The sequence below is a fragment of the Vitis riparia genome, chromosome 18, assembly GCF_004353265.1.
Source record: "Vitis riparia cultivar Riparia Gloire de Montpellier isolate 1030 chromosome 18, EGFV_Vit.rip_1.0, whole genome shotgun sequence".
In the NCBI taxonomy this organism is placed as follows: Eukaryota; Viridiplantae; Streptophyta; class Magnoliopsida; order Vitales; family Vitaceae; genus Vitis; species Vitis riparia.
In genome coordinates, this window is record NC_048448.1 from 5,678,029 (window position 1) to 5,704,356 (window position 26,328).

Consider the following 26,328-nt stretch of genomic DNA (forward strand, 5'->3'; position numbering starts at 1 on the left):
CCATCATCAACTCTCACCCCCCCACGCCTCTCTACTTTTCCTCGTTTCTCCCCATCCCCCACTTGCATCCATCGCCCAACCCTGCATTCTCCCTCTTTGAATTTCTCAATCCTGCTTTTACCTTTACCTTTCTTTTGAGAGAAAAGAGAGAGAGAGAGAGAGGGCATTATCATGTAGAATTGGACTAATAAAGGCCGCCGCTTGGTAGGCATATGTCATGAATGAGAAGGTTCCCCAAAAATTCGTGTGAAAGCTGCTTGTTTGAGCAACTGGGAGGAAACCCGTGAACATATGATGATGACCTTAGACCATGATCACAATAATATCAACATTTAGCCTTCAGAATTTGAACCAGAATGCCTTGATTATATTATATCGTATAATATCATGTTATGGAATTGGAATTTTCTATCGTTTCAAAACTACTTGTATATTTATTTCTGTCTTAAATTTTAATTACAGTAGTCAACACTCCAAAGGAAGACAGAAACAACATATTTTTTCCACAATTTTGTGAAGCTGAAGATGAGAGGAGGTCTGACCCAGATTAATTTGGCAGATGGTAGATGTAAGAAAATAAATCTCATGGGATGGGACCAATCCATTCAAGTTGATCTCACATACAATGAATCATGGAAAAGGAAGCAGATTGGTAGAGACAAAACTACCGACTGCAAGACAAGAAGCCTTTTTCATGGGGCACTTCTTTTATTTTTCACTCTTTTCTCCACCTCACCTAACCTTCTCTCTCAGGAATCTAAAATTTTCCTTTTGTGAAAATGTACATTAATTTTCAATTTTTTTTTTAATCTTTTAACATAAAATAAGAAAATAACTATTTTTTTTCTGCCCTAATATCAGCTATAATTGTACCATACATTCATACCTAATATCAGCTAGACACACATCTCTAATGAAAATATTTTGTTGAAGAAATGATGGATGGCATGAACAGTAGCTCTCAGTCATACCTGTTGACATCCAATAAATTAAAGCAGGTTAAGTACAAAAATAAGTGAAAAGAAATGTTGTCCAACTACTGAAAGCAATTATGGAAGAAGTAGTGGGGGGAGATAGCATTGGTTGAGGAGGGATAATGGCAAATCACATAGGCAGCTTGAGTTTGTATAAATAAAGTACATATATCTATGATAAGGAGCATTAATGTGGAAAAGCAGTTGGTGCAAAAGAGCAATATTGGTTTGAGGAAGGATATAGAATATAAAGATGATGCTTTAGAAAACAAAGAGGGAGGGGCATGGCCGCATGGCCGACATGCCAGCAAAGTCAAGCGATATAGAGAGATATGGAGTCCCTACAAGATGCACTGGAATCACGGTTCCATGCATCGTCTCAACTGCTGACGCCCATAATCACTCTTTCCCACACTTTGCAGGATGTTGTACCATAGAGCTCGTGGGTTGATGGGTCCATGTTGAATTTTACACCTGGAGAGAGGTCTCTTCATATTCCTATTGCACACACTGTGGCCGCCAGCCCATTAATTTTTTACCTTGCACGTAAAGAATAAGTTGAAACCGATCCATTGGGTTTGGCTATTCAAGATGATGGATCTGATCAAATCAGATACCAAATACCAAATATTAATGCTGATGGGTCACGATTGTCTCCATTCTCCACGCATGCAATAAACAAAGTCCTATCAGCTTAGGCTTTCATGTGATTCAGCATTGAAAAGGAGAAGGCAAAAAGAAGTCAGAGAAATCTACCGCAACTTTTATGGAAGTATGCGGGTTTAGGGTAGCATGCATATGCATATGCACATGCATATGGCATGGCATGGCATGGCCAGCAAATTTAAGCAAAATACAAGGCAATGTCTCCCCGGGCCGGGAGGCTTTTCCAAGGTGCAATAAGCACGAGAGAGACCGTGGCGGCACCGTCAGACCCTTTTCCCCTTGGCGGTATTCAACACAACACCAACATTACTGCTTCGCACCATCATCACCAATCACTCCTCCTCCTCCTTTTTGTTCCACAACCCCGGGCTTGGCTTTTAGAGCCACCATTGCAGTCATATTTCATCACCCTGTTCACACCGAATCATTCATCCTTTTACTTCTTTCACTCCCATCTACACGACTGTAACCCTGCCATTTACCTTCTTGGTATGGAAAAAGTCTTTCCCTCTACCGCCATAGACCTTTGGGCCGGCTTTGACAAAAACCACTGCTAGCTGTCCCTTTCGTTTTTCCTTCATAATTAATTACGTCTTCATACTCAATACATTTTTTTCCGTGGTTTTGACACAGGAACCATGTCAAATCCAATGGGCAGTATGTAGTCCACTTGCTTACACCGTAGATGGTGAAAAGTCAGAAAGTTTGATTATTCAAAGTAAAGTAGGAAGACACATGTATTAATTCCTCATTGTAATACTCACTGCTATACATTTCAAAATATCTCATTTTCTCAAGATGTTACTTCCAAATTGGCTATGTGGGTACCAAGTCGTGAATGATTGTCAAATAACAATGCATGGATACCTCAAAAGAAAGCACGAATTGAAGAAGAAAGAAGCCCTACTGGCTATATTAGCATATGATTTTATTTACAAAATATTTGTGTTAGCCTTTTACATAGCTTACAAGTAGGAACAGAAAGGGAAAGGAGTTTGTGCTCATAAATCTTTTTGTGATCAGTGTGAATGCGGAGTTGATGATGATGGCAGAAAAATGATGGGGATGTTGATGGTGATTACACTTGAAGTGATAAATGATGATGGTGTTTGACAACGGTGGAGAGGAGCAAGTGCAGTAGGTGATCAAAGCAGGAATAAAAAGGGATCAAAATTAATTACTAAAGCCTGGAATTCAACTCCCTTTCTCCATTCGCTGAGAGCAGTGGGATGTCCTGAAGGTTTTCAAATGGGATAATACCCAATACCCAATACCCAATACCCAATACCCAATACCTTAGTCAAAGACTGAAGCCCCACTGCAGAAACCCTTGACCCATGTGCCCTTCACCTGCTTAGGAACTCCTACTAAAGCCACGTGCATGTCTACCCATTTTATTTATTTTATATCTGGGGATATGTGTTCATTGTGTCCCTCACTGTCGTGGCATGGCTAACCGATCAATTAACTAACAATAAAATCATTCAATTGGGATTTTTTAAATGAGCAAATCTCCTTATCATAACTGAAAGATCCAGTAGTCAAACTAAACTATGTTCATTTTATTAATCGCAGCCTTATATAGGGATCGGTGCTACTGGCCAGCGTATGTTCTTCGAGTATACAAATATAATTGACTCAAAGCCTATCAATATCCAAACATTAAAATAGTCAGGCCAAAGATGAAAGGTTTATTTAGCTGATTTAGACTGCAACATTATAGAATTAGATTATTCTCACATGCCCAGTAAATAAATGATTTTACTTAACTTTTCAGAACAATAAAATATGAGAGTAAAATTTAGTTCCCAGATGCGGACAAAGGTTGGTAGGACTAGAACTTAGATAAACACTTATCAGAGGCGTCTTGTCCACTAACAAGTTGTGGCGATTGTGGGATGGACAACGTCATTCTAATTCTATCTAATAAAGAAGGGACTTAGTCAATGGAAAAGGAGGCCAAGCCAATCACTCCAATGGATATGATGTCGGAAAGATGAATTAAAAACAAAGTAAGTTTCAAAGAGGGAAACTGATAACATAACTGGAGTCTAGAGTTTGCTTGCTGGACTATGTTTCCAAATATCGACTACGGATGATGCTAAGTTATTCCATGCGGGGGCTTAGCATCCGAAAGGGAACTTAAAAGCCACCCTCATGAAAAAAACCAGACTGAGAGCACTTGGAGAAATAGGGGAAGAGAAGGCTAATGTTTTGGTTATTATCATGCATGATATCACAAGTGAGGAAGAGAGGAAAGTTATGAAATTAAAGGGAAACAAAGGGTCAAAAAAGGGGGCTGTTGTAATGAAGAATACGTCCATGATGGTGGTGGATGGGGTTGGGCAAGTTGTGTCCGCCTCCTCCAAATTGGAAAAACCAGGGTGCTTTTGACAAATCACTTCTGTCCAAACGTGGCTACTTGACATATCCCTGCTTGGTCCAAGTTTTGGGTCTCAATCCGCTAGGACATTGATTTATAGTTGCCATAATCTTCCATTTTGTCGCTTCCATTATATTATTGATCTCCATGGCATAGCAGTCCAATCTGCACGAAACCCCAAAGATGGAAGGCTTTGCTGATTAATTTGAAAACTGAAATACCCCCGCTGTCCTGGAAATCGAAACCCTCCACCAGTGTTCCAAGTGTTCATCTAGATGTATACTGTCATTAGTTGAAAGGAAAGGTAACTTTTGAGGTATGATTGCAAAGTACGACCATCGTCTATATTGCTAAGCACTAATAGGGCTCTTTGTCAAATCAAACCCACATAATAAAAGGGTAGCAAATGAGACTTGAGGGTTCTTTGGAAGATGCTGGGGCAAGCATGTGGTTAGTTCATCTCACCTTCCTTGTGATGAAACTAAGTCAAGTTGGCCAAGTGGTACGACTTACAACCACTCAAGATCAGACCAACAGAATGGGGAAAAATTCAGATGATTAAGTGAACAGTGTGAGACTGTACTGCAAGGAAGTTTCGGCAGATTGAAACCCACCATTTTGGTGCCACGACTCTTATGAGACAAACTTCAGGCTCCTTATGGATGTTGAAAAATTTGAGGAAGTAGGAGAGAAAGAAAAGGGAAACGTTTGGTACCCTCATTCAAAAAAATTCAAATAATAGAAATTATTTAAAAATAATTCAAATTTTATATATTAAAAATAAAATTTGGTATTGAGGTGATCAAATATAATATCTATATCATTAAAAATAATACATTTGATTAAAAATTAGTATCTTCCATCCCAAAAAAAGTACAAAATTCTAATTATTTTTAAATACACATTAAATTTAAATTTTATGTTTTTTTTCACATGTGGGCATGAAGACACTTTTTCCAAAACAAAAGAAAAATCAAAGTTGTTAAAAATGGAATTTTTAATTAATGAAAAAATAATTTCATATTTATAAATTTAACCCTTCTTCTATTTTTAACATAAATACGCCTAATCATCTCAAATATTTATATGAATGTTTTTTAAAAAATAATTACTTTTACAAAAAAAATTACGGGATAAAAAAATGATTTAAGAGTTAAATTTCCAAAGATTAGGTTTTCAATACACGTTTTAATCAAATAAGCCATTTTTTTTCTCTCTCTTGCAATTTCCACCTTTTTTGTTTATGGTTTCCTCACTGTCTTCATGACTCAAAACGGAGGGTTAATATTTCAACCACGACAAAACAGGCTCCAAGAAAGTCATGATCACGCGTCCACAGGTCTTTTTGGAGTGGATGAAAGGCGGAAAATCAATTCAACTTAGGGGAAGTGGGGATTTGATTTCGGCTGTTATCTTCTCAAGCATAGAGTCCAATTTTTCTATCCCTCTTCAGTATTTTCAGGGCCTTGAAGGGAGACTGGGTCAAAGGATCAATGCTCCAAGAGTAGGGTCCAAGACAGTACCAATACCAGATCCTTGTCCTCGTGACAACTGTACTTCCTGGTACGAAAAATCATCAAAACTATCCATATTATTAGCTAATTGTCATAAGTTTGGAATTTTATATCTAAATATCAAAACCCATCCCAGATTTTCTATTTCAGCTTTTGTAAATGGGAAAATCATCAAAGCAATCCAACACAGAACACAACTGTGGTCGTGGGACGGGATTTCTGCCCCAAATAATCTGTACCTACGAATAAACATAGAATCGTTTGCTGCAATTAATATGAGCATATTGAAAATAAGATACGACCATAATGAAAATAAGGAGGCGCCCATGCTGAATATGCAGAGAGGATTAGAGTACTCATTATGGAAGATGGGTGGAGTTAGATCTTGGATGCTGGTGGGGAATGGGCTCTGTCCTTTTTGATTATGGTTCCTTATTTTCTCTCACCTGAGAGGGAGAGAGAGGAGGGGAGAAGAAAGAGACAAACCAAAGTACAGATAGATCAGAGAGAAAGAAAGAAGGATTGAAAATAAAGTGGGTTTCGAGAGCTTTCAAAGATATCGGATAAAGCAACACGCAGGCCCTCTCTCTCTCCCAACTCCCATCTCTCTCTCTCTCTCTCTCTCTCTCTCTCTCTCTCTCACCGCAGAGCTGAAAAGAACTGGCAAGCATAACCCTAGCCACGTTCTCCACTGCAACACTTTATCCAAATCAAGAAGCTAAGACGAAAAATCAATCGAATCAGCATTATCTTCAGCCAGTGGGGCTGCAGCTATGACAGCAGAGAGCAGAAGAGCTCAGCAATGCAGCTGATACGCTCAGTCCCAAACTTCAAAGCAAACTCCCCCAGCTCCATCCACCATACCCATTCCGTGACCTCAATCCAATTCTAACTCCCCATTACTCTCATCCACAAACAACCCGCCCACAGAATTACAACGCATTGGCAAGCCAAGACCCGGAAAAACAATTCACGAAAAAAGAAAAAGAAAAAAAAGGAAAGGATTTAAATTTTTGTTGTCATGTTAGGTGGTAGATGCCCAACGGTGGAGACCACAAGTTTAGGTTCTTAACAAAGCATGAAAAATCAAAGCAGATTTGCTAAAAAACCTACACTGTTTGTCTTTCATTTTCCTTAAAAAAGTGAATCTAAAACTAACCCAAGAACATTAAAATTAAACAAAGTAATCGAAGGCAGTACAAAGAAGAAGTTTCTAAGATTCACAGTACTCAAGAAAAAGAAGCTGTAGAAATAGGCCAAACTCAGTACGGTGGTGGTGGTGGTTGTCTCGCTGTGGGTGCCCATATTACATCTGATGGTAGGTGGCAGCTGTAAATGGACATTTCTGCCGGCGGGTGGCCGCTGTCGCCCGAACCCGTCGGAGGAGACTGGCCATCGTTGCCGCCGGAGCCTGAATTGGGCACTTCATCCTCTCCCGGTAACCGGTGATAGGAGGGATTGTTGAAGGACGCAGCAATGATATACACCGTCCCAGCGGCCAGCAGGGTTCCGGCTACGGACCCTCCGACGATCTGGCCCTGCGGACCCGCGAGGGAGATGGTGAACCCGTTGGCAGATGACGGAATCGGAGAGGAGGCCGATTGGGGGATAATGGTAGCAGAGATTGAGAGAATATCAAAACGCCCATGGAAGGTAACTGTAGCACCTGGGGTGGTGGAGGGTTGCCGGAGGGTGACGTTGGCGACGGTGCCGGAGCCATTAAGCACACAAAGGCCAATATTGCGGCGGCGAGAGAAGCGAGCAATAGCTTCGACAATATCGACGCCGCCAGGGACCTCAAGAACATAGGGGCTCATGGCGGGCTCAGTATCACGAGTAATAATAACAGGGGGTTTGGGCTTGTTCTTGGAACCGGGAGGCCTGCCTCTGGGTCTCCTCACAACTTCAATGGTAGCCCCGTCACCGTCGCCAGATTTAGGTTTGGTGGGCGTAGGAGTAGTAGCACCGGCTGCGGCGACGGCGGTGGCACCACCGCTGCTGCGGCTGTCGTCTTCCTCCGAAGTCTGACATTCTCGGCTGATTTGGAAGTGATGTTGGTGGTGGGGCTGCTGCTGCTGTTGGAGGTGGTGGTGGTGGTGAGGATGGAGAGGCTGTTGGAAATTGTGGGGTTGGTGAAGCTTGGCGAACATGTTATTGCTCTCATTCTTGCCATCTACATATTCACCTTTCATCCTTCTCCTTCTGTCTCTATGATTGGGAATCTTTATATATATATATATATGTTTGCAATAAAATAAACACCAAATTCAAAGAAAGGGTGATGGGGAGAGAGAGAGAAAGAGAGCGCGCAGATGCAGCAGTAGAAGAGAGTTGGATTTGTTTATCAGTTTTATGTATAAGACGAGAGAGAGAGAGAGAAAGAGCCAGAGATAGAGAGAGAAGAGTGGGAGGGAGGTGGGTGAGCTTGGAAACCAAGTAAAGACCAAGGCGCCGCTGGTTGGAGGCAGAGTAGGCTCCACACATGCCCAATGCCTTTTGGTTAGCTCAACCTTTCACCGCCTCAATCTTTTCTTCAAGTTTGAAAGAGAGGAGAGAGATAGAGAGAGAGAGAGTGAATGAGCCTCCGACCGAGTGGATTGACAATGACTTGTTGATGTTCCTCTTTTGGGTCATGGGGGATGGGCTTGTGTGCATTTCCCATCTCTCTCTCTCTCTCTCCAGTACTGTTTCCCTTGTTGGTCTTAGCCTCTTCTGTCTCTAATAAAATTTCAAAATTCCACAGCTCACTTCCTTTGACGAGAAGATTTTCTCATTTTCATGTGCCAATTTTTGGAGTTTCTGGTTCAAACTTCATCGTCCAGCACCTTCGTCCCAAACTTACACCCTTTCATTTCTTCTTACGTTACGCACAACGTGTGGATTATTCGAGATCATCATAAAAGCCTTGCCACGCCATCAGATCATACTTTTCTTATCTTCTTGTCCACCCGCTCAATTTGCGAGACCTCCATGCTCATTCCTGGACTTGAGCCCACCCAATCCTCACTCCCCACTCCCCTCTCTTTCCTCTCCTTTCCTTTCCTGGCAAGGGGGTGGAAAGGATACGGTAAGTGACATGCAAGCGTGGGCTCCATCCCGTATTTGTATTCAAAGGAATCATCATCATTCGACCTTGGTTTTTCACGAACCTCATTATTCATTTTACCACCAATTATATATATATATATACACATATTTGGCAAATTGGGAATCTTTAATCTTCACATAACTCAAATATTCAAACCCACACATACAAATCATTGACATCTCAGCAAGATATCAATTTGATTTCAATTTCCAACATTATTCTAATAAACAAATGAAACAACAAACCCATCCTTTTCCTTGGGTTCTAACATTTGAATTCTCCTTCAACTGAGTAGCCCCCAAAACACAGAGAAGATAGCACCCAGTGGGAATGAGGATTGGCATACATTCATTTTATCTCTTTCTATAAATGCACATAAATACAGGAGAATGGGGGTGTATTCATGGACAAAGGATTGCCAAAGGAGTTGAAACAGACTCATCACAACAATAATGGAGTCGGTCCCCAGCTGCAATATCCAAACAAGACAAAATATTAGTAGCTTGTTTAAGACATATGTATGTATATACACACGCACACGCATAGGCCATGGTTGGGCACATCGTAAATCATCAGCGATTTGTTTTATTTGGAGAAAGTAAACCATATATAACTAACTACCTTCAAAATTTCTGGATTCAGGACATGACAATCATTTGATTTACCTTCTTAGGAATTTCATTTTCTACCATTCAAACATACTGATTTGGGAATATCATATCGCCTAATGCAACTGCAATTTACAACTAACCCCCTCTAAGCAAAATAAAGCCCTAAAAAATCATAAAAATGATCTGTGTTTATGTAAGAGGGATGCCAAAAGTTACCTTAGCTTCCAACAAGGTCTTTTCCACACTGTTAAAATTTTCGACAGATCCTCAAGGGGAATCCGTAGCCTACCCACCACCCAGAGGGTGGCTTTACTCCTCTCACCAAAAAAGCAAAGCAAAAGTAAAGCAAAATGGGCCTGAGCCCTGAGGTGACGCCCTTTGATTCGTTATGGTTAAAGGGTTGGAAAGCCCTTTGGGATTTTAATAGTAACCCAGATGCCAAAATAACTTTGCTTCTTTCATTTCCAAAACTAGAAATATTGTCCTTTCTATGTGACTCATCCATCGACCCTGTTTTTTCAGTTGTTGCACTTATGCTTTACATCGGCTGTGCCTCACTAATGTTACACAAGGATCCTTTCAAAATTCCATTGATTGAATTTTCAGTACTGTATGTTGGGAGAATCACTATATATGTATACACAACTTGTGGGCAAATTCAAAGGGAGAAAGCTTTGAATTATTTACCTACCAAAGTAGATCAAGTAGGATTAAAGCAAGAATCATATTCACTGAGAACAAACACATATGCTAAACATATTTTAAAAAAATAAATAGATAAAAGATGCAAAATTAAATCAATCTACAATGCATAACAGTGAAATCTTCCTTATGCTTGGGATGGGATAGGACAAAACTTGCACTCATTCAGTCATTTGTCAAAACTGAAAAGACAAGCAGGAGAGTGTCAATATATGGGTCGTGGTGGCATCTCCATGGCAAGAGATGGTAATTGGGTTTGGGATGGTACTGAAGCTAGGAGCTAGCAAATGTGATTTTAGGAAGACAATGGAGACAATGTGGGAACACTCAATAGTTGTAGGAATATCTTTCATGGGGTATATTATATAGAGGGCGAGAATGTGTGGAAGAGAAATGTAACTGTGGACAACAATTTGGAAAGGAAACTTGGTGAGATGTGGTTGGGCTTCTATGGGAATAAGTCAGTAAGTTAGTTGAACCTCCCATCAAATCTATAAAAAAAAACTTCAAATGGAAAAGCAGCATAAGATAAATGATGGATTTTGTTTTTCCTCCGTATTTGACAAGGTGGCAGTGGATAGAAGCCTAGTTAGGTAAACTAAATCACTTGGAAAGCACAAAAAAACACAGTACAATAATTATTATAAGGCAGAAAACAACATCTCCTCCTTGCAACTGTTGGACAATGGACAGAAGATCAATCACCATGATATTTTTTATTCATGCAAATGCTATCAGACGCATCCATACCCATCTAGCTTTGACAATCTCCCGGGTTGAGTGTCTTAGAAATAATTTTTGTCGGTAATACAAATTTTACAAATCATTACTTTGCAAAAGATGCACACTTTTGTTGACTAATGACACCAAAAAAAATGACAGGGGAAATAAAAAAAGCCCCACCTTTCCCATTTTACCAGTGTCCATCTTTGAATTCTGTATATAATATGGTTGGTGGAAGACGAGAGTGAACCTTTTCTTTTCTTTTCTTTTTTTTCCTCTTAATTTCTGCTTTTACTGAACTCGAGCTAGTTTGAGTAGTAGAGAAAAGTCAACAATTTTTAGGACTTATGGTTTTGCTACATTGAAAGTTCCTTTTCCTTTCCCATGAATTGTTCACCACGTTTGTCTTTTTGCTTGAATAGATTCCTTCAAATTAGGTGATTAACCTCGAGTTCCTTTTGTTTTGGTTGGGTAAAAAACAAAATAGCATAATTGATATGGTAAACCTCGTCTATCATTTGAAAAAAAAGAATGCAGTGAGCTGATTATTGGAATCAGCATGACTTCAACTTGGCCCCAAGAACGTATTCTAATGGGCAGCCACCCCAATTCAACTTTCCCCCCCTGTATTACGTTGTTACCACATGGCCATCAAGGTTTCAAAAGATAAAACTCATTTGAGTGAATCATTATCATTTGATGGTTATGCCTGCTTTTTACGACAACAAATTTTGGGTCATGGGATTCCCGCAATCCTTTGATACATTAAGGGTAGATTATTGTTCACACTTTTAGTTCACTTCAAAAGGAATTTGCATAAATAATCAATAACCATGCGAGTATACAAGAAACTTACAAATCAAGGACGATCATAAATCAACACATGCCAACAGAAAACTACAAATGAAAACAGACTCCACACAACTATCAGCACCAATATATCGCATATATGAACCAGGGGGCAACCCTGGTTTTTAAGAATCTCTACTCCATACGATAGCTAATGAGAGGTGCGATGATGATATGAAGCTCAGCACCGGAAGCTCAAGGGCTAGTGGTTGAGTGGGGTGGGGAGAGGGAAGGGAAGGGAATGTCCTTTGGAAGGGTTGGGACGGTGGGCAGTGTGGGCTTAGGCAGGTCAGGTAGGTGGGGTAGAGGAGGGACTTCTGGGAGTTTTGGCACGTCAAGCTTTGGCAAAGGTGACTGTTCAGGCTTCTCCAAAGCTGGGACATGCGGAACGGTTGGCAATTCAGGCTTGGGCAAAGTTGGCAACGTGGACTCTGGCAGAGTAGGGATATGAGGTAGAGGTGGGAGTTCAGGTTTAGGAAAAGTAGGGAGTGTAGGAAGAGGTGGCAATTCTGGCTTAGGAAGCTCAGGAACCTTAGGCAGTGTGGTTTCCTCCAGAAGGTGACGAGATGCAAAAACTTCTTTGCAACTCATTAGGGAGAGAGTGATGAGCAGCAGAGGCAACAGAATGGATTGGTCATGGTGATGAGCCATTTTCCCTTTCTGAATTGCTAAAAGATTGAGAATTCTGAACGAGGGTAGAACTTTTCTTCTGAGAATGGTTTGCATGAAAGAGTAGGCTTAGGGGTTTTATAAAGGAGGGATGATACTTACGTGACGCAGTGTTAATGAATATATGAAAACTTAAGCTGGGTAGTTGGGAAGGGTTGTGTGTTGTTAGCTCAACTTCTCATCCATAACTTCCTGATAATCAAATAGATTTGGTCTACGGACTAGCCATATTCAGCTGGGATCTTGATCAAAGTCAATAGAAGTTTAGCTGCCTAGAATTATCCTCATTAATATGCATAACCTTACAATTTGAATGTAGAATAGCAGATGAAAGAAAACTTCACCAATTTACATACCAGCAACATAAAAACCAGCCTTATTGACATCTCACACGTCAAGCCATTTGGCTGGTAGGCTTTGGATTCTTCACCATCTGCAAATATTTAACTTTCAACAAAGGAACATATAAAAGGTTTGTTATGGGATGCATTGTTCTCCCATTAGTTTCAATAATAAATTGGGCCAAATAATTGCAATAAAAGTAAACCAATCCCTGCCCAACAAAGTGAACAAGTCTTGAGATGGTATAAAACATGCTATGTGAGCAGGTATTCCTCATCTAACCTGCTGTGGCCCCTATGATGTCGGTTTATTCATTTATTTATTATTTTTCATAATTATTGGATTTTCACCATCAAGGAGAAAGAGAGGGGTATGGCAGCTATACATGCTCCGGCCTCACTAACAATTGGTTTCATATCATAACCAAGGCTCCCAGCTAGGTTTATGTTCCGAAGTTGAAGCTGAATTGAACAGTAGCCTGCCCTGCCTTGACTCATTGCAGAAACCATCTTCCCATCATTATTAAAACTAATGGCGATGGAATAATTCACATGAAGGTAATTAATTTGGCAAATAAACTTTCTTGAAGCCTTGAAGTATCATATGCAGGATGCAGGTAAGGTAAAGATGATGCCAACAGGGTCCAGCTTCCCCTGTGGTAACCGGAATGAATCAATTGAATGCACTTTAGAATGGATATGCCCTGCACTGTGCAATTAATGTTGCATGAGAACTGTAATGACTTTAACTGGATGAAATATATATGTATATATAATGTCATACCATGTGATTCCTGTGAAAATGGCAGCCTTGCTTGTGTATGTTCTGATCCACCAACAATCTTTTACATACTACAAACATCTGTAAGTTATTTAAGTTGAGTCCCAAAAATATTAAAAGATAAGTCTCTGCATACAGTGGAGTAGTATACATGTCATGAATTACCCAACCCAACACATGTCATTATCTCTAACAAAGGAGTTCAAGGCAAAATGGGGTCAACTAGTAAAATAATAAGGGATTAGATAAAGTGGAATTGTTGAAGGTGGGTGCATAGAATTGGAGATTAGGCTTTAATGGGTTGCTGAGGTAATTTGATTAGCACAAATAATATAAACAAGCATTGACCTGAGAGTCGTGGAAGCGACAAGAGAAAGCAGTGGCACTATCACATATAGAGATACGGAGTTCAAAAGGAAAGATCATGTTCAAAAAGTGCATCAAAAAGTGTAGGTTGCTGTGACACAGGCACAGCAAGTCAAAATGTTAAAGAAAGAAGGGATCATCACTAAAAACAAAAAGCCAAAAGGAATTTACAAGTATGAACAGGATTTACAACATTTAAGTATTTAACCAAAACTTTGTATGGATATGATGCTTGAGAAATATATTGAATAAGAGGGGGTTGGTCAAGCAACACTAGTAGGCTTTTGGATCTCAATCTTCATTGAGATACACACTGGTTGACTGGCAAGTTATAGTGCAATCAAACCTTCTTGTAAAGGCTCCCACGACAAAGATTTGGATCTTCACGAGATTCAGAAAAAAGAGGAAGAAAGTACTGCAAAGAGCGAAAGAAAAACTGTGGGCTTGCCTTTTGTACTCGTACCCACAATCTCAGACAACCGTGACCATGACGGTGCAGATGCTGTCGCGTCTCTGTCACACCCACACCACACTCCACGCACTTCTTACTTTAATTTCATACAAGCTACAGGCCATTGGCCGAAGCTCCAGGCCTAGCAGTATATATTAGGATTTGAAACCCAGTGTTTGTTTATGTGGTATGGGCAGGGGTGAACTTGGGTTGGGCTTCCGCTCAAGTATAAGGCCATGTGACAACCATCTCATACCGAATTAGGTTTGGTGGAGTAATGCTGTAATTTTGGAAATGCGTCTCTTCATTTCATAAAGATGAAAGTCTAGCTTGTGGAATGGTGAAAGAAGCTAGAAACTAAGCAACAAAATGGTCCATCTTCCATCTTCCATCAAGTATCTGCCCCCTTGTTTTTCGATGCTGCTTCTATTGAAATCATTCAGAAAATCATAGCATCCACCTGGAAAACTCCCCTTTTTTTTTAAGGCTCACTCTTTGCCCATTCCACTGGTCTTCTAAGACTAGCGCCCTCCTGAGATTTATTGCATTCATATAGTGCATTATTATAATAGCATTCAAGAGGAGGATTCAGATTAACTGATGAAAACGCCCAACCAAGTACGTACCCAAGTTCAAACTTCCTAAATGATTCCATCAGATGAAGATCAAATCAGCTCTTTTATCAACCTTCGCCTCACTTTCAAACATAGCTTACCAGAGAAGTGCAATTCAAGGGCTTACAAAGAGTGCCTATAGCTTGAAGACTGAAATTCTAATTCTAACCCAAGCCAAAAGTCAGCGCCCTTTGGTGGGCGGCACACTGTTAACTCAGTAACCCACATTATAATATAAGACTGATAATTTTTATGAATCATCAAAATATGGTTAAGCTTGCCTTTTTGCTGAAATAAATTCCTGAAATTATGCAATTAACCTTAGTTTTTTTTTTTTGTTTTTTTCAATTATGTTAACTTCAGTGTTAAAGAACAGAAAGAGCATAATTGGAATGGTAAACCTTGACTGTCATTTAAAATACAAATGCAATGAGTTCATGATTGCAATCTCCATGGCTCCAAATAGGCCTTAAGAATGTATTTTAATGGCAGGCATTAGAAGTCATTCTTCCTTCACTTTTCCAACCCAATTCTTCTTATGATCATTATATTATATTTGCACAAGATAGTCATCAGGGCTTCATCATCATTTAATGGTTTATGCCTCCCTTTCATGGCAACAAATGGGCGATGGGATGCCCAAACACACCGTGGGCTGTTGCAAACCGCTCCATTAACTCAATTTTGTTCTGGGTGTTATGAACATTTAACCAAAAGATAGATTATTGTTTATGCTTTTAGTTCCACATCAAAAGGAATTTGCGAGATAAACAGGAACCATAAATAATTAATAACCATGAGAGTATACAAGTAACTTCAAACATGACCCAGTTTCACACATCAGACATCCCCTCAAAAATCAACCACAATCACAAATCAACACAAGCCAACAGAAAACTATAAATGAAAACAGACTCCACGCAACTATCAGCACCAACCCACACACATATGAACCAGGATGCAACCCTGGCCTTTAAGGATTAAGGATTTCTTCACATATCAATCTCTACTCCATCCAAAAGCTAATAAGACGTGTGATGATTATATGAAAATATGCACCGGAAGCTCAAGGGCTGGTGGTTGAGTGGGGTGGGGAAAGAGAAGGGAAGGGTATGTCCTTTGGAAGGGTAGGGATGCTAGGCAGCGTTGGCTTAGGCAGGTCAGGTAGATGGGGTAGAGGAGGGACTTCTGGCAGTTTTGGCACCTCAAGCTTTGGCAAAGGAGGCAGTTCAGGCTTCTCCAAAGCTGGGACATGTGGAACAGTAGGCAATTCAGGCTTGGGCAAAGTTGGCAACGTGGGCTCTGGTAGAGTTGGGACATGAGGCAGAGGTGGAAGCTCAGCCTTGGGAAGAGTTGGCAGTTCAGGTTTCTGCAAAGTGGGGAGTGTAGGAAGAGGTGGCAATTCTACCTTGGGAAGCTCAGGAACCTTAGGCAGTGTGGTTTCCTCCAGAAGGTGACGAGATGCAAAAACTTCTTTGCCACTCATTAGGGACAGAGTTAGGAGCAGCAGAGGCAACAGAATGGATGGTTGATGGTGATGAGCCATTTCTGAATTGCTAAAAGACTTGGGCTTCTGAATTGATGGTAGAAGTTTCTTCTGAGAATGGTTTGCATACAGGGGTTGGCTTTGGGGTTTTATAGATGAGGGATGATGTTTATGAGATTGGGAACTTAAGCTGAGTTGTTGGGATAGGGAAGAGCTTTGTGTTGTTAGTTGAACTTCTCATCCATCACTTCCAAATAATCAAATAGATTTGGTGGAGGGTTTTGCCATATGTAGCAGGGATCTTGATTAAAGTCAATAGAAGTTCATCTGCCTGGTGTTATCTTCATTGATATACTACTAGTTCCATGTGAATGAAGAACATCTTGCTGATTGGATTGTTGATTACAATGACTAGTTTCCCAGGTGTACGATGTAGGATTTGTACTTATCAACCAGCAGATTAAAACCTTCCCATGTGAGCTTATTGATTGAAAAATATTCTACCAGTAAGGCTTCTAAACAATTAATATTTACCAATGCCTTAAAGATTGGATTAAAAATTCGTTCAACAAAGATTATTTTTAGGATAACAACTGGTACAAAGGACAAAGGAATTTCTTGAATACCCAATAATTAACAAACAAACAAACAATGCAGTAACCAAATGGCATCCTAAAGAAAGAAAAAAGGAACAAGAAAAAGAGCAAATAAAATTTAACTTTACTGTATCATATGCAAGCAACATAACAGTTAAGGCTGAGTGGCATCCCAGGCCCAAGCCATATGGATTGTGGGCTTTGGACTTCTTTGCCAAGTGCAAATATTTCACTTCCTAGTAGCAATATAGAAACATACAAAGAATTATCTGCTCTTTTTTAAGGAAAAAAAAAACAATAAACAAAGAAATAAATAAAACAGAGCAAGCAACGGCCATGGCTATTGCTGAGAATTGAATGGAAGAGGAGGAAGATATGGAGGTGAGGGAAATGAACAGGGAACATATGAGGATTCCGGTTAGGGTTTTGGTTGGTTCAGGGTGTGGTAGAAGTCTAGAAGATGAGAGGCATTGAGCAATTTCACATGTCCTTTTATGTTTAAAAAATAAAATAAAAATAAGGGTTACAAAGGGATAGATGGGATGTGTAAATAGAACTTTGAGTTTATGTATGCTTTTAATTTTATACAAAATTATATAGAATATCATTGAATCTGACCAAGAAGTAATTTGATGAAACATTTAGAATATAGAATTTCTTTAATTGCACAATCATGTTTTACATGATTGCTTGCAATGAAGCTTGTGATGAGTTTGCCAAGAGATATCCTGGGCTAAAAAAACCTCCTAATAAATAATTGAATGCTGTACGATGTCTATGCTGTTCCTGTGATTTCCTTTTTAATCCTTATGACATTTTCAAAGAGATAAGAGATAAGAGAAGTAGCAGGCGAGTGGGGGGAAGAGTCGAAGAGATAAGAGAAAACATATGCCATTTTCAATTCCAAATGGATTTTCTATATTTACAAGCAAAGAGAAGTTAATTACATTCTCATGCAATGGTGAAAATCTCGCTTGTGGGATAGAGAAGTAGAAACTCAGCACCAAAATGCTCGGTTTTTGACCAAGCATTTGGGCCCTTCTTTTTCAATGCTGCTTCTCTTGAAATCAATTGTCCACTTCTCAAATGTACAGTTCAGAAAATCATAGTAACCTCCATGGATAGAAAGAAGTCCTTTCCTTTCTCTGTCTTCTATCCATGGATACGTTAGCAGGTTCAGCAAGGAGTGGTTGATTGATTCCTGTAAAGATTAATGAGTAAAACTCACTTCAATAGCCACCAAGTTAAGACTCAGTCTTTGCTAGTTCTACTGTTCTTCTAAGACTAATACTCTGTGAGCTTTATTGTATTCACATAGTGCATGATTAGAATAGCAAAGAGGTTTAGATTAACTGATGAAAAAACCCTACCAAAAATATATCTTGGTTCAAACTTAAGAAATAATATGATCAGATAAAGATCAATCAATGTAAGACACCTCTTTTATCAGCCTATGCCTCATTTTCAAACATAACTTACCACAGAAATGAAATTCAAGAGCTTACAAAGACTGCCTAAAGCTTGAGACTGAAAACCAACTTTAAGGGAAAATTCATGCCCTTTTATGGGGCAAAATAGAGTTGACTCAGTAACTCAAAATCAATCATATAAAACTGTCATTTTTTTTTCTTCTAAATGTATTAAAATTTTGTTAAGCTTGGCAAGATTCAAACACTTCCAGACAGAATGAAGCTCAACCCTGACCAGTTTTTTGCCAAGCTAGTCCAATATTTAAGCAAGTTTGAGTTAATTTGACTATATCATAAGCAAAGCATTTATGACAGCAGGAGATCCTACTTTATCAGGTAGAAATATCAAATAATCAGTTCAGAAAGAGTGTGATAAATAAAAGGAACCTTCTCACAGTGTTTGCATTGCTGGTAAAAGCCAAGATGGCCGGCAGCAGCTTTTGTTCTTAATTTTGCAACTTTCCCATTGGCAACCCAATTTTCAACAAAGCTACTGAAAATAGAGATGAACTGTGATAAGAAACTGGAGCACAAACCACATTGAAGATCAAGCAACCACAAGTCATGGGTATATGAGAAAGAAAAGAAGTTGCCAAACAGAACCTGGAATTCACATCATCTCGCATGCTCACAAGGGTCTCAATTCCTGCGCAGCTACTGTGTCCTATGACTAATATATTTTCAACCTAGAGAAAGCAATAATCATTTTGTCATTCCCAATTCCCAAGTAAAAATAAAAGTTTATACAATCATGGAGAACATGCATGTGAAAGTGAAAGCAATATAACAGAAATCTTTGAATTTCTTCAGGAAAAAAAAAAGAAAAGAAAAAAAGAAAGGGAAAATCTATAGCCGACCTTATATTCAGTGTATGCAGCACAAGGACAAAGTAATCATATATTGCATGGTAATATTAATCATGAAGATCATTAATTTTGCATGTAACCCCAAATAGAAGTAAACTTTCAAAATCAACCTGCATTATTAAAGATTTTCGAAGAACAATGCATGCCTCTAGTTTGCTAACATTCACTGCTTCTTCCCACTTAAATTCGCACTCAAAATTTTCCTGTAAAAACCTTATATTTTTGTCAAGTATTTTGAAGCACAAATTAGCTTCCCAAGTTTCCAGCAATATTTTCCCATATGTGCCCAAAACTTGAGATTATCCTTGGTGCTGAATAATCTCTGAATCATAAATTTGTCAAAGCAATGGATGTTTCCCTCTTGCTACAATTCTCATTACTCAAGAAGCAAATTACTGAAGGCTTCTAATTAATGAATGTGAGGGGTCAGAGACACTTCATACTGTAGCCTCAAGGACACACCATTCTGTGCTTCTGTCAATGACCAGAAGTTCAGAGATTTATCGAATGGAATCACTTACTTCAAGAGTATTCACAGCAAACTCGAGGGCAGCATTAGTTTCTGATGGTCCGTTCTGCAGAAAGATAAAAATTAACATGACTGGTTAAACTCGAATAACAGATCATATTGAAAATTTGCAGTTCAGTAACTTGGCTTTTAGTTAAAGTTGAATAAAAATATGAGTCGATACCTCTACTGGGGGCACGAGATTTGCCACATTTCTTATCATGAATGCTTCTCCTGGTTGAAAACCAAGGATGTTGGAAGGGCATACCCTCGAGTCTGCACAAGCGATCACCATGAACTGTTCTTGAACTTATCAGTTTAAATATAACTGCCCAAGTTTATTTGCAACAAAATAGGGCAGAGTATAACAGTGTGTGCTTAATCATGATTTCACTTAAGGCCAAAAGGTCTGCTAAATATAGAGAATCATTAAAAAATTTGAGTATGTTTATACCTTTGGAGATTGAGCTTTGGCAAGAGCTTGAAAGTGCTCTGGTTCTTCCCTGTTCAAAGCATGAGTTAGTTATCAGATAAAAGGCAAAACAGTTCTCTTAAATCCAGGAAATCCTTCATTTCAATGCTAGTTGCTACTTACAGGTACTTTTGCTTCTTGAAACAGAGAAACCTGTGCTTCAACTCTTCAAAAAAATCCAGTCCCTGATCAGTTTTATCCAGACTTTCCATTTCATTTCCCATCTTATTGCTCGTAAGGTGTTGACCACGTCCCAATGAATCACTTGAAGCCTCCAATCTTGAAACCAAATTTCTCCTACAAGTGGAGAAGCCAAAGTGTGAGTGCAATTCTTAAAGTATTCCTAGGTTCTAATCAAAGTACAGTCACATGGAAAAGTTAATTTCTGGAACAGTCTTATCTTTCAGGTTATTGTTGAAATTACAGTTGTTTTGAGGTTTCTCATAAATCACATCACCAGGAAGCTTTGTGCCGAAAAAAAATCTAAGAAAGGAGAAAGGTTCCCCAAACCAAAGACAAAATGCTTACATGATGTGACCATTATGTAAGTTACAATGAAAAGATCAAAACAGTTATAGGCTGTATCTGTTCAGTGAGAATTGGATTTTGTTTGATGTTTCAATTGTACAGAAAGTAACAGAATGCTGAATTAGTACTAAAGGTTCCAATTTCCAGTTCCAAGGTGCCAATTCTACAACCAAATGCGGCCTAACAAACAGAAAAGGATAATCAAGAATCCGTAGCAGCATTCAGAAGAAACTCTTCTTATTTGATAGAAGTGTATGAAGGAAGAAGTGCGGACATTGCTAGCACTGTTTCTCTTCACAAAGTTATTTTTCATTTTGAGTCAACACAAAAGCACCCATCTCCCGTCTCCTACTAAACACACACATTTGCATCAAACCGTCCCTCATATATTTGATTGGGTTACTTCGAAAACGAAAACAAAAACAAAAACCAAAAGAAAAGAGGGGGAACAAGGGAAGGAAAAAAAAAGAAAAAAAAATGATGAAGAATGCAATCCAGATCAGAAGTAAAAACAAGATTAAGAGAAATATTTACTTGACTGAAGGTAACGATCCCAAATGGGTTTCGCCAACTCTCACCAATTTCTTCCGAGAATCAAAGATCTGCAAAATAAACAGAAGAATCAATAAGGGAAAAAGAAAATGGAAAGTGGAGGGAATAAGAATGCAAATGAATGGAAAGAGATACAGGCGATTTGTGGAGAAGACCCATGAAGGAATTAGTGGGTCCGGAAACAGAAGAATCGAATGATACAGAAGAAGGTCGAAGAGCTGCCATTGTTGATCCAATCCAACGAATTCCAGAGCCTGGGATGAAGAACCAAATTAGGGTTTTCAATCCACATATATTAAACCGGGGTTCCGATAATCAACAGATCATCATGAAAAATACAAAACTATAACGGTTCAAAATCATGTCAAGACTCAAGACTAAAACAATAATAATAAATTAATAAATAATAAGAAAAGGTAGTTACGGATCCGCGAGTGCATGGCTCTGTTCCCGCTCTCAAGTTTGGTATATTTTTAACTACCACCACCCATATTTAATACTTACTATAGAATATGATTGTAGAAACTAAAATATTTAGATGAGTACATGCTTATCCATGTGAGGAAATATCACGAGGACCCAAAAAAAAAAAATTAAATTAAAAAAAAAAAAAAGTGAAAAAAAAGGCACTCATGGCATTCTTATCCAAATCCAATGCCCACATAAAATTAGACCCTTTGAAGGGTCACCGACCAGGACAGTCTTGCATCTCTATTAGCTTTCTTTGATTTGCCAAAACATATGTTTCCATTCTACACGTAACTGACAATAGTTTTGATTCTTGAAGCTCATCCTTGTTTGCCAAGATAGACATTTCCTCGTAGAGTGCATCTCCCCATAAGGTGTATGCTGCATTTTTGTCTCTCTTTTAGAGGCTATTGGAAGTACATAATTAAAGTCTCCCTAGCACAATTTTCAAGTGGAATTTTTGGATTGAATTATAATCATTACTTAATGGAAAAGAAAAGGCACTGTTCTATTTCTACCTGAAACAAATATGCTGCTGCATCTGTAGTACAGATTTTTTTTGTTTATTTTTTCTCTTTGTCAATGGGTTTTTTTTTTTGTAGGAAAGAGCCTTTCATGTTGTCTGGAAAAGCATCCTCAAAACTGTGAATATTAAACGAGTGGAATGAGGTTGGAAATGGAAATAGCTAACGTTGTTGTACAGTTGTGTGTATTAGAATTTAGAAACAAAATACAAAAAGGAAAAATTCAAAAATCTAAATCAAACACTGGTATTTGATCAAGGGTTAAGAAGAAGCGTTTGAAGTAGAGAAACGAGGGCGCTTGTGAAGTGGGAACACCCCGGTGGACCCAAAACCCGAAGCCCGATTTTCCACCACAGCTTTCAATGCCCTTCTCAAATTCCCAAGTTCAGCCTCCCCACCACCACCCCACTGCATCACCACCACGCTCTTCGTCCGCCCTCCCACCGTCGCCATCTCAGCCCGCACCACCCGTGCCCTCACCGAGCCAATTGCCTGCGTCAGATCCCGGTTCAAACTCGGTCTATCCTCGCAGCACAACGTCGCCTTTATCAGCCTCTCATCTCCCTCGTAGTACCCCAAAGTCACCTCGTCCGTCTCTCCAGGAAACGTCCACGACTCCGATCCACCGCCGCTGCAGCATCCGTCTCCGTTCTGCTCCGCCACATCAGCAGCGCGCTTCCTGAGCTCCGTCACGTGCCGAACCACCTCTGCCAGCAACGACGCCTTGTCTGTCTGGAGAGAACAAAGTAGTTGAAAATGTAAGAGGGTGCGACTAAATTAGCCGTACAACGCCGAGACAAAGAAAAAGCATCACTCACTTTGGTGGTGTTAGGGAGGAGAGTGCGGAGAGTGGAGAGGTGAGCGTTAATTCGCTGTCTGCGCCTCCTCTCAGCCTCGCTGTGGCTGTTGCATGCAGCCGTCGATTTTCCCTCCACCTTTGTTCCTGAATCCCCATCCTCCAACTTCAACTTCATCCGCTGAACAGGTTCATAGTAGCTTTGAAACGGAAGCATTTTCTACCCAAAAAGCAAGATTTTAAAAAATAATAATAATAAATGAAAAAATGAAAAAATAAATATTGAGAGAAATGAAGAGTTTCTACACATGGCACATAAAAGAATCTTAACGATGTAAATATTGAATGGAACCTCAATTAATTGTTGTAGTAGAAGATATGATAGGGATTAGGGAGCTCCAAGATGAAGATATAGTCTGTCTGGAATAAAGGGAAAAACCCCCGACTTTTTTAAGAAAGAGGAAGAGGGGGTTGCCAAGAGAAAAAAATATTAGGAGAATTGGAAGCTCAAGTTGAAGTAGTGAACTTGTAGTGTACTGGTTGTGGTGGTAGAAAGTGAAAATGAGAGGTGTTGGAGAGAAAGCACCCCCCCTTTTCTTTTTTTACCGGGGACAGTTAAAAAAGGTGAACCATTACCCATTACCCATTACCCATTACCCGAGGAATAAGACCAAAAGCTAAGATGGGTAAAAGGGAAGAGTGAAGTAATAACAGGGTGATTGCAGAGAGAATGAGGTAGAAGAGTATGTGAGATCACACTTGGGACTTGGGACTTGGGATTCATTTTCGAAGTACATATCTAGACTCAGTTGTTTCAAATAAATTATTGACGACGAGTGTATTTGATAACGGTGGGTGTAGGAGCATTTGATAATTCTGAGGTGAAATGCCCATTTGTTTCATTCATTCATTCTCGTTTATCTAGTGGGGATTTCACTGAAAATGCCTTGATAAAGTGGAGCATAATGCTCCATCCTAATTCTAGATTTGGTCACAATTTCCACACCTAAAGGACTTATTGGCGTACGTAAACCTGTGTGGTTGTTGGTGGGTGTCCTTTCAAGACCCAACGTGAATAGGAGTGTGTATCAACTATCCACCACGCTTTTTGTGCACATAATGAAAGATCATTTGCAAATGGCAATGTAACATGGCAAAAGTAGGTCCGAAGGTGGAAAAGAAAGGTAGTCGGAGTCGCACTCCAAACTCCATCGACGTGGATCAAGTGAGTGCTGGGTGGTGCTGCTGCTGCTGGCGGAAGGCGTGGAAAGGCGAAACGTGGCACAATCACTTTCAATGAACAGTAACATATTACGGCGGCGCCGACAGCTTTTCTAAGGGAATCAAAAGTGACAGCAGCGATCATGAGCCGACAACACCCCCTTTGTGCCTTTGTCACCACGCTATATTTCACCCTCTTTGTTTTTTTTAGCCTCGGCAACCATGGTCACCTTCTCCACCGTCCGTTCTTGAACCCACTCTCATTCCTGGCCCTTCGATGTCTTTCCTTGCTCTCCATCCTAATACTTGGTTCTCCTCCTTTTCGCTTCTTTCAACCCAGAAAGGACCCCCGTGCTGGGATTCATGACAATCACAGCAACATTAGCAAAGGTTCGTTCGAGAGAAAACGATTCAAAGTGAAAAAGGAATCCGATGTGGGTTGGAAGATTTTGATGAAAATGAGGAAGGAAGCGCCTTATGTTACGTGTTGGTTATTATTTCCCAGCACATTAGCAATAATAATATTGATGGCAATTTTATTTGTGGATTTTTGCGATTTTAATACATAAAACAGTCGGTGAATAGTTCAAAGGAAGCAAAATATAAGATGCTTTGTCCTTTATTATGGAATGTATCCGCCGGACGTATCAATTCAAATTTCAGCAGGTTGTCTTCTTCCACAGTGCCATCCCAGAGCCCCTAGTTGTATGCAGAAGCATGCATACATGAATATCCATCCAAAGTTCTGTTGATACTTGGAATGCTTTTTCAAGAAAATCAATGTTACTTTCTCAAAAATATATTACAACTAGAGTTGCATACAATAATAGATTGCTAAAACGTGCGGCCTGTTATGATGAATTAGTGTTGAATGAGGAGGGACGTCTGAACGCTCAAAACAGGTGAAGAAAGGCAATGCTGGCTCTGGCTCTGGATGCGAGGCCCCCACAGCACCATTTATTATAATGAAAAGTAAAGAGTAAGATCAACATCTAATGGCAGGCAAGGAGAGACAAGGAGGTCAGGGCAGAGCAAGGCAGTGCAGGAACAAAATTCCTAATTCTTGGCTACCAGGATGACGTCTACATACACACTGCAAACAGACAGGTTCCCATCCCTCATTCTGTCTTGCACTTTGGGTCCACAACTGTACCTGCCTCCTTTGTCTTCATCAACCAAGCTTCAATATTCATGTAAGCTTCTTGTCAGACCCCCAGATCAGGTTGGTTTGAGTTCAAATTTATATATGCTTAATGGAAATATTTGTTAGGGAAGACATGGGGTTTAAGGCATGAACAACCCTTTTGGTTCACACCCATCCCCCACCTACCTATTAGGCTTTTTACCTTCAAAAATTAAGAGCAGGAATGAAAAGAACGGAAGGCCCCCTGTAAAGACCTGATGTCCTTTTATATTCCATTCCCTGACCCTAGTGTGGGGGCCTAGTCTCTTCAAAATTGACCACCATCCATTTCTCTGATGAGGATTTCTTCACTAGTTCAGACTTTTAAAGGCTGGGGAAAGCAAAGATATGAGGAGAGGAAAGGAAAAAAGCAGACAGAATGGTTGAGACAAAGCTTAAAGTAACCAGGAATGGGAACAGTAAAAACCTTGCTGTCCCAATACCCATACCCCACCCCACTCAAATATGTACAAGCTACTGAAAACCTTCCCTTCACCGTCCATGCTTATGAACTTGTGATAGGAATGAATTTCCCTACTCAAGAATGGCAATGAAAGTAATAAACAATGTTTTCATAATCGAATCTGAAAAAATTATCCATTCATGATTCATCAAATCATGATTGAATCGGTGTTATCATAAATATATAATTTATATATTATTAAAATTAAAAATAATTATAAAAATAAAAATAAAAATGTATATATTATTTAAAAATAAAATTTTATTTGAAAATCATAAAATCATTTAAAAATCAGAAAAAAAAATAATTAGAAATTAGAAATTAAAATTAAAATCAAAATTTTAAATTTATTTTTAAATCCAAAACTTATTTTAAAATCATAAATTTATTTAAAATTATAACATTTTCATTAATTTAAATTAAAATCATAAAGTGAAAAAAATATAAAATAAAACAAATAATAA

The 26,328-nt window shown here is 39.3% G+C and overlaps 5 protein-coding genes across 7 annotated transcripts; all 5 read right to left on the bottom strand.

Moving 5' to 3' along the window:
• Window positions 1-6,539: 6,539 nt before the first annotated feature.
• Window positions 6,540-8,061, bottom strand: LOC117907986 (AT-hook motif nuclear-localized protein 17-like). Its single transcript, XM_034821688.1, has one exon. It carries the CDS (start codon window positions 7,727-7,729, stop codon window positions 6,800-6,802), a length of 930 nt encoding a protein of 309 aa, XP_034677579.1. The 5' UTR covers window positions 7,730-8,061; the 3' UTR covers window positions 6,540-6,799.
• Window positions 8,062-11,405: 3,344 nt separating this feature from the next.
• Window positions 11,406-12,239, bottom strand: LOC117906838 (protein PELPK1-like). The gene has a single exon (XM_034820075.1). It carries the CDS (start codon window positions 12,234-12,236, stop codon window positions 11,706-11,708), a length of 531 nt encoding a protein of 176 aa, XP_034675966.1. The 5' UTR covers window positions 12,237-12,239; the 3' UTR covers window positions 11,406-11,705.
• Window positions 12,240-15,798: 3,559 nt separating this feature from the next.
• Window positions 15,799-16,278, bottom strand: LOC117907269 (protein PELPK1-like). Its single transcript, XM_034820756.1, has one exon. It carries the CDS (start codon window positions 16,276-16,278, stop codon window positions 15,799-15,801), a length of 480 nt encoding a protein of 159 aa, XP_034676647.1.
• Window positions 16,279-17,689: 1,411 nt separating this feature from the next.
• LOC117906836 (beta carbonic anhydrase 5, chloroplastic-like) lies at window positions 17,690-22,256 on the bottom strand. Of its 3 annotated transcripts, none has more exons than XM_034820073.1 (10): window positions 22,196-22,256; window positions 21,345-21,463; window positions 21,192-21,259; window positions 20,253-20,426; window positions 20,112-20,160; window positions 19,842-19,955; window positions 19,671-19,724; window positions 18,887-18,969; window positions 18,671-18,776; window positions 17,690-18,015 (listed from the first exon to the last, which is right to left on the bottom strand). In XM_034820073.1, the coding sequence occupies exons 2-10, from the start codon at window positions 21,432-21,434 to the stop codon at window positions 17,812-17,814; spliced, it is 942 nt and encodes a 313-aa protein (XP_034675964.1). In that variant the 5' UTR covers window positions 21,435-21,463; window positions 22,196-22,256; the 3' UTR covers window positions 17,690-17,811. The 3 variants fall into 3 exon arrangements, with proteins under 3 accessions (XP_034675964.1, XP_034675963.1, XP_034675962.1); XM_034820072.1 differs by having other exon boundaries at window positions 18,671-18,773; window positions 21,634-22,202; XM_034820071.1 differs by having other exon boundaries at window positions 21,634-22,202.
• Window positions 22,257-22,360: 104 nt separating this feature from the next.
• On the bottom strand, window positions 22,361-23,825 carry LOC117906837 (transcription factor bHLH30-like). The gene is made up of 3 exons (XM_034820074.1): window positions 23,350-23,825; window positions 23,020-23,217; window positions 22,361-22,933 (listed from the first exon to the last, which is right to left on the bottom strand). Exons 2-3 carry the CDS (start codon window positions 23,212-23,214, stop codon window positions 22,463-22,465), a joined length of 666 nt encoding a protein of 221 aa, XP_034675965.1. The 5' UTR covers window positions 23,215-23,217; window positions 23,350-23,825; the 3' UTR covers window positions 22,361-22,462.
• Between the last annotated feature and the right edge of the window lie 2,503 nt (window positions 23,826-26,328).